Source organism: Saccopteryx bilineata, chromosome 11 (genome assembly GCF_036850765.1).
Source record: "Saccopteryx bilineata isolate mSacBil1 chromosome 11, mSacBil1_pri_phased_curated, whole genome shotgun sequence".
Classification (NCBI taxonomy): Eukaryota; Metazoa; Chordata; class Mammalia; order Chiroptera; family Emballonuridae; genus Saccopteryx; species Saccopteryx bilineata.
This window is the reverse complement of record NC_089500.1, coordinates 71,891,795-71,905,634: the sequence shown is the minus strand read 5'-3', so window position 1 is coordinate 71,905,634 and position 13,840 is coordinate 71,891,795. Positions and strand designations below refer to the sequence as shown.

Here is a 13,840-nt window from a genome sequence, read left to right as displayed (position 1 = left end):
GTTTATATAAAATGACCTTTTTATTTTGTTAGTTGTGGAGAATATTTATAAGAATCGGGAACCTGTCAGACAAATGAAAGCTCTTTATTTTATCTCTCCAACATCAAAGGTGAGTATTTTGAATCTTTAAAAAGTGTTTTCACTATTGACACGATTTTTTCATGAAAAATTCAAAGTAATATAATATTCTTTATTGGAAAAATAGTGCCATAAACTGGACTTCTTAGGAAAGTTTTCTGTTAGAAGGTTGTTCCATTTGCACTCTCCTCGCTAAGAATATGTAAGTGAAAAAATTCCCATCTCCTCCATATATGAGAGCAGAAGTTAATTGTATAAAGTGTTAGGGTTTCTTTGAATAATTTGTGATTCATTCAGTTCCTATTCAGCCATAATTTTTACAAGGATAGAAATATGCTTAAAAGAAATAGTCTTGGATTAATCATTTATCTTAGTGATTTTTCTAGCATACATATGTGGATATGTATATACACATGTATGTGTGTAGCTATGCATACATTGTTTTTTTATGTCAAAATAATTTCTTTAGCTTATAATCCAATCATAATTTAACTCATACTTAAAGCCAGACTTTTACAGCCAAATAAAGTATCAAACTCGTTTATTCTGTCCAATATCTGAGAATGCATTTTCCAACACATCCTCTGGCTTATTCCCACATAGAATGTTAATTTGACAATTCCAGTTTCCTTTCTTCTAACTCTGGCAGACAGTAAGAAAAAAACCCATATATTCACTATTTAATCTCTATATATTGGTGGGTTTTAATGACATTTTATATCTTTTTTTTTTTTTCTGAAGCTGGAAACAGGGAGAGACAGTCAGACAGACTCCCGCATGCGCCCGACCGGGATCCACCCGGCACGCCCACCAGGGGCGAAGCTCTGCCCACCAGGGGGCGATGCTCTGCCCATCCTGGGCGTCGCCATGTTGCGACCAGAGCCACTCTAGCGCCCGGGGCAGAGGCCACAGAGCCATCCATCCCCAGCGCCCGGGCCATCTTTGCTCCAATGGAGCCTTGGCTGCGGGAGGGGAAGAGAGAGACAGAGAGGAAAGTGCGGTGGAGGGGTGGAGAAGCAAATGGGCGCTTCTCCTGTGTGCCCTGGCCGGGAATCGAACCAGGGTCCTCCGCACACTAGGCCGACGCTCTACCGCTGAGCCAACCGGCCAGGGCTGACATTTTATATCTTATTTGTTATATCAGTTTATAAGATAAAATTCATGGTTGAAAAAAATGCAAGCTAAAAGCACCATTTTTTTCACCTAATAAGTTGGCAGAGGGATATTTTCTTAAAAGTATATATGTATAGAAATCTCACGTTTAGTTATTGGTGGGTAGTGGAGCAGCAACTACTATAAACTGATGGGAGTATAGATTGATACAGCCTTTTTTGGGAAATAATTTGCTGTTCTTTATCAAGAACCTTAAAATGGCCTATATTCTCAAGTTTATTATAAAGAAGTAATCAAATATATGGTCATATTAAATTCCTAGCAATAAATAAATCCAATTAAATTTTTAGCATTAACAAATAATGGTGTGATAGACTGTGTGGCCATTGAAAATGAAGTTTCTAGGATATTTTAATGATCTAAAGTTTATCTTTAATGTTAAGTGACAAAAGCAGGATACAAAATTGTATATTTAGTAAAGGATCAAAGGACTCAGAGAAATGGTACCTTAGTGTGACTCCTTGTTCTACTACAGCGAACTCCATTTCTCTTCCTGCCCTTAATTACCTATTGGATTGTACAGGCCTCTGGGTACAAGTGAAGTTAGGGGCTCCTTGCACAGTGGTGGGGAAACCTGGTGTGAGACTCACTTCCTTAGGGGCTGGGCAAGCACTCGGAGGCCAGACCAGAGAGTTCCGAGGCAAGAATCAAAAAATGACAGATTTCAGAAGAGTTTGGCTCTAAGAGATCTGTGAATCCAAGAGGACAGTTCAGTTGGTGTCTCAGAAAAGCCCAGGTGTCTGTTGGCTTTTATACCTTAGCCCTCAGGAGGAAAAGGTATAAAAGGGCCTTCCTCCTCTATTTAGTGTCTCTATTTAGGATACTCCAACAACTGAACTAAGCTTTGAGTGAGTTGACCAAGATGAGCAACCACGTATCTAGTTGGGTCAAGCTGCTAGAGAGAGGAAGTTCAATAGGAAGAAGGAAAACGTGCATCTAGCAAAATACAGCTGTGCGGAGAGAAGGATGGCAATCTGGACGGAGGAATAGTGAAGAGTGCACGTAACAAGATTCTAAGTAGCACATAAAAAGCTTTCTGCAGCCAGAATTCTCAGTTAAACAGTTAATTGAAGAAGAGGAGAATGACTTGAAATTTGAGTAATAGCCTGGCACAGAGGATCAAAATGGAATCTCAAAGGAAAAAAAAAAAAAGAAAACAAAATCCCAAAAATCATGGGGGTGGGGGAGACTTGCAGGATAGATTCATGAGATCTGACAGAAATACGCTTTAAGAATTTTCAGAAGGAGAAAAGGGGACAGATGAAGGAGAGAGAATTAAATGTCTTATTTTTTTTGTTTCTAGAACATTGCATTTTTAAAACTAGCAGTGTGGAGTCATATTCTACTGTATTACCTGCTGTTCCTCCTCCTTGCAGTTACCTGCCAGCCTCTGGGTTTTCCCTCGAGTCCCCGGACAGTGTCAGCTACTAGCTCAGTGTCACCCGCTTCCACACTCTCCAGCTGTGGTCTCAGAGGTTTCAGTGTCTAGGTAGACGATACTTCCAGAGCGTCCAAGGACTTGTCTTGATCTGTGTCTTCCAGTGGTCTTGCCTTGCATGTTGCTGCGTCTTCCCAGCAGCCCCTTGACTGTTCCCGGGCCTCCTCATTGCCCCATGGCTGTTCGTCCGTGCGGCCTCGCTACTCACTGCATTTCTAGCTTTCCCTGGCTAGACAGCGTAGCATCTTAACAAATGTTTATAAATTACACTTGGAGATAGTTCAGGTTTTATTTTATCATTGAAATAAAATAATCTTAGTTATTTCAAAAACTAGCAGGGTTAAATTAGAATTTCATGGAATATATATTAATATCTAATCTTTTTTTAAGTCTGTAGACTGTTTTTTACGTGATTTTCCAAGTAAATCGGAGAACAAATATAAAGCAGCGTATATATACTTCACTGACTGTAAGTAGCTTTGCAAAAATCATTGCTTTATTGTTTTAAATCCTGTTATTATAAAGTATTTCTAATAATATGCCACTACCAATGACTTTCTATTCTAATTAGGTTAGAAAGAATAAAAAATATAAGATCTTATGTATCCTAATTTATGCTAAGGTGATAAGAAATTAAAAGAAGTCATCCCAATCTAGTTTCAGAAGACAATCATTTTTGCTGGCATACAGAGTCGGGGGCTTTGTGGAGGGGGCAAGCCCATAAATTCTGTGCTGCTCACAGGAAGAATTATTTTTTAAATCAAAACTTCAATTGGGGATTTGATTATGTAATAAGAAATAAGACCATTTGGGAGGGCACTGAAGCAACTGCCATGCATTTGGCCAATATTAAGGGAGAAAATTGATCACACTTGTCTTACTACTACGCCCTATGTTCAAATAGAAAGCACCTAAACGAGCGGATCACAGAGAAGTTCCAAGACACACATAATTCTGTTTTGTTTTTTTTTCCTTTTTTTTTGTATTTTTCTGAAGCTGGAAATGGGGAGAGACAGTCAGACAGACTCCCGCATGCGCCTGACCGGGATCCACCCAGTACGCCCACCAGGGGCGACGCTCTGCCCACCAGGGGGTGATGCTCTGCCCCTCCTGGGCATCGCTCGTTGCGACCAGAGCCACTCTAGCGCTTGGGGCAGAGGCCAAGGAGCCATCCCCAGCGCCCGGGCCATCTTTGCTCCAATGGAGCCTTGGCTGCGGGAGGGGAAGAGAGAGACAGAGAGGAAGGAGGGGGGGATGGAGAAGCAAATGGGTGCTTCTCCTATGTGCCCTGGCCGGGAATCGAACCCGGGTCCCCCACACGCCAGGCCGACGCTCTACCGCTGAGCCAACCGGCCAGGGCCACATAATTCTGTTTTATGTTCTATCTTACATAGTTACACTGCTAAGTAAAATGTCATTGATCTTTACTATTAGAGATTAATCACTTTAAGTAGTATGTTATTTTTCCTGTTAATTATTATTTATTAACATGCCTAGTAGTAGTTTGCATTTTTTAAAAGTGTCATATAAGTGCCTGGCCAGGTGGTGGCGCAGTGGATAGAGCATCAGACTGGGATGCTGAAGACCCAGGTTTGAGACCCTGAGCTTGCCAGCTTGAGCATGGGCTCATCTGGTCACCAGCTTGGACCCAAGGTTGCTGGCTTGAGCAGGGGATTACTCAGTCTGCTGTAGCCCCATGGTCAAGGCACATATGAGAAAGCAACCAGCAACCACTGAACAACTAAAGGGCCGCAATGAAGAATTGATGCTTCTTATCTCTCTCCCTTCCTGTCTGTCCCTATCTATCCTTCTCTCTGACTCTCTTTCTGTCTCTGTCAAAAAAAAGAAAAGTGTCATATAGGTATTTGTCATTTAAGTAATGGAACTGATAAAATTTAATGAATGTGATCCCTTTTAAGGAATCTTGAGGCTAAAGAACTTCATGTTAAAAGACATAAGGAACTTGGGGTGGTGAACACACAAAGCAGTGTACAACTGATGTAGAATTGTATACCTGACACCTGTATAATTTTATTACCCAGTGTTACCCCAATTAAATTTAATTAAAGAAAGACAATATGCTAGAAGCTAATGGCTGATATTCTAACCTAAATTTAATGGAACTATCAACAGGTAGGTTAAAAGGGGGGAGAAAAAATGGGCTGTAAAGAGGTCCAGAACTTACAGGTTTAGAGTCTTATCATTTCTTGGCATCAAAGAATTTCCCGTAATTAAAGAAAAAATGCACAGTTGGTGTGGTGTGGTTGCACTTAGTGACCGACTTAGAAAAGTAGTGTAAATTCCTACAAAGTTCTGAACGTCCTACAAGATTTTGTTAAGTCATGAGTTAGGTCCTGCTTTTCCTTCCTGACAGTTTCAGTGTGCTGTGTTAGCAGCTTTCTGAGGAAATAGACCTCAGGTCGTGGCTGATGGGAATGGGGCAAGTGTAATTTCCTGTAGAGCCCTCTCGACTAGGGTAGACCTGCTCTGAAAGTGAAGAACAGTGTTTACATGTTCTCCGTCCTCCTAGCAAATTACTTTGTGAAGGTCAGTAGCTTATATAAAATAAATATTTCTAGATGTTAGAATGATTTATTCAAAAGAGGAAAAAGTTAGATGGAGTTATATGCTTTATTTTTTTCTTTTTTATCCTCTCAGTTTGCCCTGATAGTCTCTTTAACAAAATTAAGGCTTCTTGCTCCAAGGCTATAAGAAGATGTAAAGAGATAAATATTTCCTTCATTCCACTTGAATCTCAGGTACTTTCTATTTTTTTTTTTAATTTTAGTTTATAATGGACTTTAAAATTTGATTTTATGAGCTTATTTGTTAACAAGGTATTTTTTACTTATGTGTTTTTAATGTTTAACTTACGTACTTGGTGAATTTTGAACGATCCACAAAGAAACATTTCCCATGAGGAAGGTAAGAACATGAGCACTTTATTAGAATACAACATTAATAATATTTGGAGTTTAAATGTCACATCTGCCAGTGTCCTGTGTATGTCAAGTTTTACAGCACAATTTGATTATGAGATCAAATGATTTTGAACACAGTCTTTGTTAGGTGACTTTGAGCAGCTCATTAGCGACAGCTGAATCTGAGGTTCAAGCTGCTGCTGGTTGCGATGGGCTATTTTTTTTTTTTTTTCATTTTTTCGAAGCTGGAAATGGGGAGGCAGTCAGACAGACTCCCGCAAGCGCCTGACCGGGATCCACCCGGCATGCCCACCAGGGGGCGATGCTTTGCCCCTCTGGGGCCTCGCTCTGTTGCGTCCAGAGCCATTCTAGCGCCTGAGGCAGAGGCCACAGAGCCATCCCCAGCGCCCAGGCCATCTTTGCTCCAATGGAGCCTCTCTGCTGGAGGGAAAGAGAGAGACAGAGGGGAAGGAGAGGGGGAAGGGTGGAGAAGCAAGTGGGCACCTCTCCTGTGTGCCCTGGCCGGGAATCGAACCGGGACTCCTGCACGCCAGGCCAACGCTCTACCGCTGAGCCAACCGGCCAGGGCTGAACGCCGCTTTTCAACAACCCTCCTGCTTTTTGCACCAAGCAACTTGGCCCCCAGGGGGGGTGCACCGTTCCCGGAAGTACTGCAATACCGGGCCGATGCGGGCCGATGCGTGGAGTGTATGGAGCAAGCTCCTATTCCATCTCCCAGCTCCAAAACTCCATTTAATATATTGTCCTTGGATAGACGACGTATCAGATATTAAACTGATAAGAACAGATACTACACTTGATCTTAGCCAACAGGCCGAGAAGCGATCGATGGGCTATTTTAAGAGAAATGGATGTGTGAAAGGAAATGCAATTAAGTTGATTCATAATTCATCCTTTATTCTATAATGTTTATTATGTACCTATTTTTACACTTAATTCATTATCTTAGGCTAAGAGTGATTACTGTTGTTTCTAAAAAATAAAATAAAAATTAGTTTAGTGGGGAATTCTTAACCCCAATTAAAGAGCTGCTGCTTTCATATTCTTCAAAGAGCACAATTTTAATAAGTATCTAATCCAGTTCTTTGCACACAAGCGCTTTGTTAGTTGAATGAATAAACATGTCTGTGAGGTCACTGTCCATCTGATTAAGACCAATACTGTGGCACAGAGTTGTGTCTTATTAGGAAATATATCTCTATTTTAAGACAGAAGGAGTACAAGCTAAAGAAACGAAGACATGTCAACTATGGTTATTCTCTAGAAAATTTTTTATGCCAAATATTTAGACCAATTTTGGTTATATTTCTTTGTGCCAAATATTAGATACTTTAGTTTGATTGCCTCAGATTCCTCCGTCTGTTGCACAGGTAGTGAAAAGCACAGTGCTATCTGTATATGAAACGAGAACTGAAGGAGAGAGGTAGACTAAGCAGGAGAGGAGAGTGAGAAAGAAAGGATGAAATCCAGATGACAGAGAATGAGATTTGATTAAGGTAAACACACAGTTGTTTCAGAAAACGCCATGGTTAGTGCAAGTATTTTTTTTTAATGTCCCAAATAGTAGTCACATTTTTCTTGCTAAATTTTAAAAGTCAAGTCTCCATATTGACAGTATGACTTTTTTTGGCTCACTTAGGTCTATACTCTTGATGTGCCAGATGCGTTCTATTACTGTTACAGTCCAGACCCCAGTAATGCAAATGGGAAAGATGCCGTAATGGAGGCGATGGCTGAGCAGATAGTCACAGTGTGTGCTACCCTGGACGAGAATCCCGGAGTGAGGTACAAAAGGTAAGACACTCAGGAGTGTCTCTTTATGTTCTGATTTCTATGTGCTTTCCAGCAAAGAGGCAGGTCATGTCTGTGCTTATGTGTATTGGTTTGCAGAATTTTCCTTGTAAAATTATGCTGTACTGATAGGAGATTTAAAGTGTAAGGTTTAAGTTTCAAATTAACTAATAGCCTCTGTTACTGAATTTTACAGCTTAAATTTGGAATGATTTGTAGGCGTGTATTTTTTAATGTTTATTTTATTGATTTTAGAGAGGGAGGAAGGGGGGAAAGAGAGAAGAGGCAAGGATCTCACAATCTGTTTCTGTATGTGACCTGACCGGGGGTCGAACCAGTAACCTCTGCTTTTCTGGACAGAGTTCTAAGCAACTGAGCTATCCTGACAGGGCTGCATGCATATTTTTTCATAAGTTTAAGGAATGCTTAGAGGAAATGTCTTTGTTTCCATATAGGGGCTACAGTCTTACACTTAATGTTTCATTAAATTTCCACCAAATTTAAATGGTCATATTATCTGGATACTGGTTATAGTATCTAAATATCAATGGTATCTAAGCCTCTAGTGATTATTGTTCCAATTTTGGAGTCTGTGCTGCCGAAGCCGAAGTGAGCACCTTAGTGGCTATCTTTTTTCTTTTTTTTTTTTACAAGATTTTATTTATTGTCCCTGGCTAGTGGCTCAGTGGATAGAGTGTCAGCCTGATGTATGGACATCCTGGGTACAATGCCATGTTAGGGCACACAGAAGAAATAGCCAGTGGCTCTGTTAGTTCGAGTGTGGCTCCGGGCACTGAGGATAGCTCCCTTGGAGCGGATCAGCCTCGGCGCTAAAAATAGGTCAATACTCAAGCATTGGCCAGATGGATCCCCATCGGACGCATGTGGGAGTCTGCCTCACTATTTCCCCTCCTCTCACCTAAGTGCAAAGTAAATAAATAAAAGAGTGATATGTAAGATTTTATGTAAAAGACTATATTGGAAAGTTGACTAAATGTTAGCATGCAGGGAAATCTCACGCTTCTAATGGAGGGATAAATGGTCAACTAATTTGGAGAATAATATGGTAATATCTAGAAACGGTGAAAATGTACACTATGACCCAGCAGTTATACTTTTAGATGTAATATATTTAGAGAAACATGTATGTGGTGATATATGTACAAAGATTTTTTTCAACATTGTTTGCAATAGAGTAAAATTGAGAATTATGTACTTAAATATCCATCTTTAGGGGAATGAATACATAGCATTCAATATAATTAAGTGATAGAAGTATATATAGAACTAAAATGAATAAATTTGGTGTTATGCCAATACATTTAGATCTCAAACATATATATAATAGTAAGACTGTATACTGTTAAAATATATGTAAAACATATATATAAATAGTAATGGCAGGAAGAATACACACTGAATTCATGATAGTGGTTTCCTTGGGGGTGGAGAGGGTAGAGGTAGGGAAAAGACCAGGAATTTGGAAGGGAATAAAGGGAGCTGCAATTTTATTTATAGTTTTTCTTTATAGTAAAAAAATCAAGCACATACGATAAGATTTACATAATAAAATTCAGACAAATGGGTATAACGTTATATTTGCTTTCTTATTATATGACCTTTTCTATTAATAATTTGCATAGTGTACTTTTAGAATTCAGCTTTATGGTATTGTCTTGAAAGATAATTGTTTGAACATTTTTTTCATTTTTAGTAAACCTCTAGATAATGCCAGTAAGCTTGCCCAGCTTGTTGAAAAAAAACTTGAAAACTACTACAAGATTGATGAAAAGAGCCTAATAAAGGTAATGTTTAGAAGGCAAACAGCGATTTTGCATAAAGTCTGACATTTCTTTATAAGCCAAGGAAACTATTGTTTATTTTCGGTATTGATTTGGGAATCATTAATATGGATGGTAGTGGTAACCTTAGTAGACAGTGTGGCTTAGTGGGGAAGATGAGGAGTCTGCTGGTACTGTATCCAAATGCTGTCTCTACCATTTAATTCATAGATGTGTCAATTTGGGCAAATTATGTAACTTCTCTGTGCCTAAGTTTTCTTATCTATAAATGGGGCTAATGAGAGAATACCTATTTTATAAAGTAGGGAGAGGATTAAATGAGTTGATATGTATGTAAAGTTCTTAGAATAATACTTGCCTCTGAGTAAACACTTGATAAATAGAGTGATTTCTATTATTACTAGCTCTGTGACCATGGACAGGCTATTGACTCTGAGTTGTATTTTCATATGTGAGATGGATGATATAACATATAGCTTGTTTGGTTGGTATGAGGATTAGGTGAGTTAACATGTGTTTGGCACATACAGTAGGGTTTAATAAATGGCAGCTGTTACTATCTTACGAAGATAGTATAAAGTAGTCACAGACTAAGGTTGGAACCGGGGAATACCAGCATTTAGACGTCGCTGGAAAACGAAGAGCCTGACAGGTGGCTAGAGGGCTAGGGAGCCATATTACAGTAGCTAAGGCATGAAAGGAAGAGACTGTAGGATTGTTTAGAAGAGGAGACAGGCAAGGAAACCACCAATTACAACGCTGTGTGATGAGCGGAGTGCGGGAGGAATACATAGGATGTAGTGGGAAGATCAGCTGGGGCTTCCTGTTCTCTCACAAGTCCTGGAAGGCATCCTAGAGGGGGAGGCCCTTGGGTTTAAAGAATGTGATAGAAGAGGGATTTTTGTTAGATAACAGGTATTTTGAGCAGAGGCATAGAGAAAAAGGGCAAAATTCACAATCAAACACCTTGACTATAATGGAGGGTGTAAGCTTAGGTGTATTGTTACTTTAGAAATTTTAAAGTTACTAGTTTTTGCTTTGGAGGTCAAGTGAAAGCTGTTGGTTGTAGTTATTAGGACAATGGCTCAGTACACAGAGCATAGTAAATAGTCAATAAATGTTTATTGAATGAGGGAAGAGCTATATAATCAGTGTGTTAATAAATATCCTTTAGTCCTTTATGATTTCAGTGAAAAAAGGCAAACCCCACAAAAATAAATAAGTAAAATAATTCTTTCCATTCTTCCTGCCTGGAAAATTATAATTCTTTCAGATGCTTGATACCTTTCTTCCCTTCATTCAAGGACCTGACAAAGTGCCACCTCCTTTTTGAAGCGTTTCCTGACTCTTCAGGTCAAGTGATGCTTCCTCCCACATCCTATCCTAACCCCACGCCCTGATACAGCAGTTCTTTCTCCTGTTCATTTCTGAAGACTCATACTTACGAAGTGCCAGGCTGTGCTAAGTGTTTCATGGTATCATTACATTTCATCTTTACAATAATCTTTTTTTTGTAATTTTTAAAAAGATTTTACTTACTGATTTTTGAGAAAGGAGAAAGAGAGAGAGAGAGAGAGAAGGGGGCACACAGAGGAGCAGGAAGCATCAACTCATAGTTGCTTCTCGCATGTGCCTTGACCGGGCAAGCCCAAGGTTTAGAACTGGCCACCCAGCGCTCCAGGCCCACGCTTTACTGAGCCACCACAGACCAGGCTACAATAATCCTGTAAGCAGATGTTCCTACTGTATTTTGTTTTACAAATGAGGAACAAATTAAGCAATTTGCCCAAAGTTATACAGCAAGATAGTGGTCATGGCTGCATTCAAACTTAGATCTATGGTTCCCAAAAGTCAGTGTTTCTAAATACTAAACCATATTAAATAAGGTTTATTTAAATGAGTCAATGGTTAATTACACATTTTTTTAAAGATCCATCCTGCCTGACCTGTGGTGGTGCAGTGGATAATGCATCGACCTGCAACACTAAGGTTGCCAGTTCAAATCCTTGGGCTTGCCCGGTCAAGGCACATATGGGAAGCAACTACTATGAATAGATGCTTCCTGTTTTTCCTCTCTCTCTCTCTCTCTCTCTCTCTCTCTCTCTCTCTTTCTCTCTTTCTCTTTCTTTCTCTCTCGCCCCCCTTCTCTCCAAAAGTAAAAAAAAAAACAAAGATCTATCCTATGTGATTGACATCTGCTGTATGTAAATATATAGGAAATGTTTGTCTAATGAGTCGTAGGTATCTTACTGCTTTGAATAATCCAAAGAATTAATTACTTTTTAAAATGAAGTATGAAAGATACTGATATTAACACTTATTTTTCCCAGCACTGGTTATTCACTGTTTAATGATGAGTGCTGTTTGTGAATTAGTGAGAGTAGGCTCTCAGTAAGATTTATCATCTAAGCTGGCATCAGCGTTCTCTTTAAATAGCATGATGGTTAAGAGCACGGGCTGTGGAGTGAATCTGACCTGGGTCTGAATCTCTGTTCGGCCACTTACTAGCTCAGTGATGTGGGCAAGTTAGTTTTAAACCTTCATGCCCTCATTGTCAAGTGGGGATAAGATCCCTGTCTCATCCGATTGTTTAAGAATAGCATTTGTATTTCTTGCTTAGCAATGTGTAGCACAGAGATCAATGACAGCTACTTTTCATAATTTATATGTTTTAGTGTTTATGCAGTTGAATTCCTAAGAAAATAGATTTAATACAAGCAAACATTATTTTTTAAAGGAATTTTTACAATAGTATTGAGCATATCCTCAATCTAATTACAAAAGCTTTTGGTTTTGTAGTCTTGGTTTCTTTTTCCCTGTTGTTTTACTCAGCCTTTTCTGCTTTAATATAATGTGACAGAACTTAGAAAAAGTCTGCTTTTGTTTTCTAAGATAATCTAATTGTGTTCACACAAAGAAATGAAAGTTTCTTAAGATAATTTTATCTCGTTATTCCAGGGCAAAACTCATTCCCAACTGCTAATAATTGATCGTGGCTTTGATCCTGTGTCCACTGTTCTGCATGAACTGACGTTTCAGGCAATGGCCTATGACCTGCTGCCGATCGAGAATGATACATACAAGCAAGTATAACTTGGCGAGCATAAACGGGCTGATACAAACAGGATTAAGAGCAGTTTGTGATTCTTGTAGGCACCAGAAATCTAAAGCCTTTTTTATTCCGAGGCTTTATCCTTCTCTTTCTCTATAATTGTCATTTATTAAAAGTATCTTGACCTTCTAAGTTAATGGGTAATTTGACTGCTTTGAAGCTTTTTGGTGTACTTGCTTTCTAAACTATGTGTACAACAAAACTACATTTAAGCAGATGGAATTTTGACTTCACTTAATATTAAGAGTAAATGCCAGGCCCACTGCTGTATTACTGAAGTGGAAACCATATGCAAACTGGTAAGGCAGTAATTATTCTGCATCACACCCCCAAAAATATCTGTATGTGTGTCCTGTCAGTGCAGTATATTCTGAAATGTTAGAAGATTGAACAGGATATCTAGTGAGATAGACATAGTGTTACCAGTTTTGGTACCTCTTCCTGACTTTTAACTCTGACATAAGCATATTTAGTTTAATTTTTTTCATTGATTTGAGAGAGAAAAGGAAATGGGATGGGAGGGCGCTAAGAGAAGCATCAACTCGTTCCACTTAATTGTTCCATTTAGTTGTGCACTATTGATTGCTTCTCATACGTGCTCTGATGGGATTGAACCCATGACTGTGGCATGCCAAGACAATGCTTTATCCACTGAGCCACCCAGTCAGGGCCATATATTTATTTTAAAAGTAATGTCAAGTAGAAAGTTAAATGAAAAAATGAGATACCTTTTCTATCAAGGAATTATTTTACTGTATCTTTTTTTTTTAACCCACTGTAACTGGAACTAATTTCATTAAAAAAAAAAACTCCTGGGGGTCAGCTAGCATGAAAAAAACTCACTACTCAAAGGAGTAATTAAGTGAGAGGCAGAAAAGCAGAGAAACAGACTTCCACATGTGCCCTGACCCAGGATCCACCTGCCAAGCCCCCTACAGGGTTATGCTCTGCCTATCTAGAGCCACTGCTCCATTGCTCAGCAACTGAGCTATTTCAATGTCTGAGGCGAGGCCATGAAGCCATCCTCAGCATCCAGGGCCAACTTGCTCAAACCATTCAAGCCATGGCTGCGGGAGAGGAAGAGAGAGAGTGAGAGAGAGAGAGAAGGGAGGGGGAAACATGGAGAAGCAGATCGATTTAAAAAAATTTTTTTTTATTTTAGTGAGAGAAGGGGAGGTAGAGAGAGACTTCTGCATGTGCCCTGACTGGTATCCACCTGGCAAGCCCACTAGGAGGTGATACTCTGCCCATCTGGGGCCGTTGCTCTGTTGCAACCAGAGCCATTTTTTAGAACCTAAAGTGGAGGCCATGGAGCTATCCTCAGAGCCCAGGGCCAACTCGCTCTAATTGAGCCTTGGCTGCAGGAGAAGAGAGAGAGAGAGAGAAACAGGAGCGAGGGTGGAAAAGTAAATGGGCACTTCTCTTGTGTGCCCTGATAAGGAATCAAGCACGAGACATCCACATGCTGGGCTGATGCTCTACCACTGATTTTGGTTTTATAAAA

At 39.6% G+C, this 13,840-nt stretch overlaps 1 protein-coding gene and 1 pseudogene across 1 annotated transcript in view; one reads left to right on the top strand and one right to left on the bottom strand.

The window, feature by feature from the left end:
• STXBP3 (syntaxin binding protein 3) overlaps window positions 1-13,840 on the top strand; it is a 46,739-nt gene that overhangs the window by 13,534 nt on the left and 19,365 nt on the right. The window contains exons 4-9 of the mRNA XM_066246891.1: window positions 33-109; window positions 3,080-3,158; window positions 5,348-5,448; window positions 7,271-7,425; window positions 9,137-9,227; window positions 12,183-12,307. Coding sequence (XP_066102988.1) covers window positions 33-109; window positions 3,080-3,158; window positions 5,348-5,448; window positions 7,271-7,425; window positions 9,137-9,227; window positions 12,183-12,307 — 628 coding nt within the window. The remainder of the gene's footprint in view (window positions 1-32; window positions 110-3,079; window positions 3,159-5,347; window positions 5,449-7,270; window positions 7,426-9,136; window positions 9,228-12,182; window positions 12,308-13,840) is intronic.
• Window positions 6,257-6,457, bottom strand: LOC136315850 (U2 spliceosomal RNA; annotated as a pseudogene).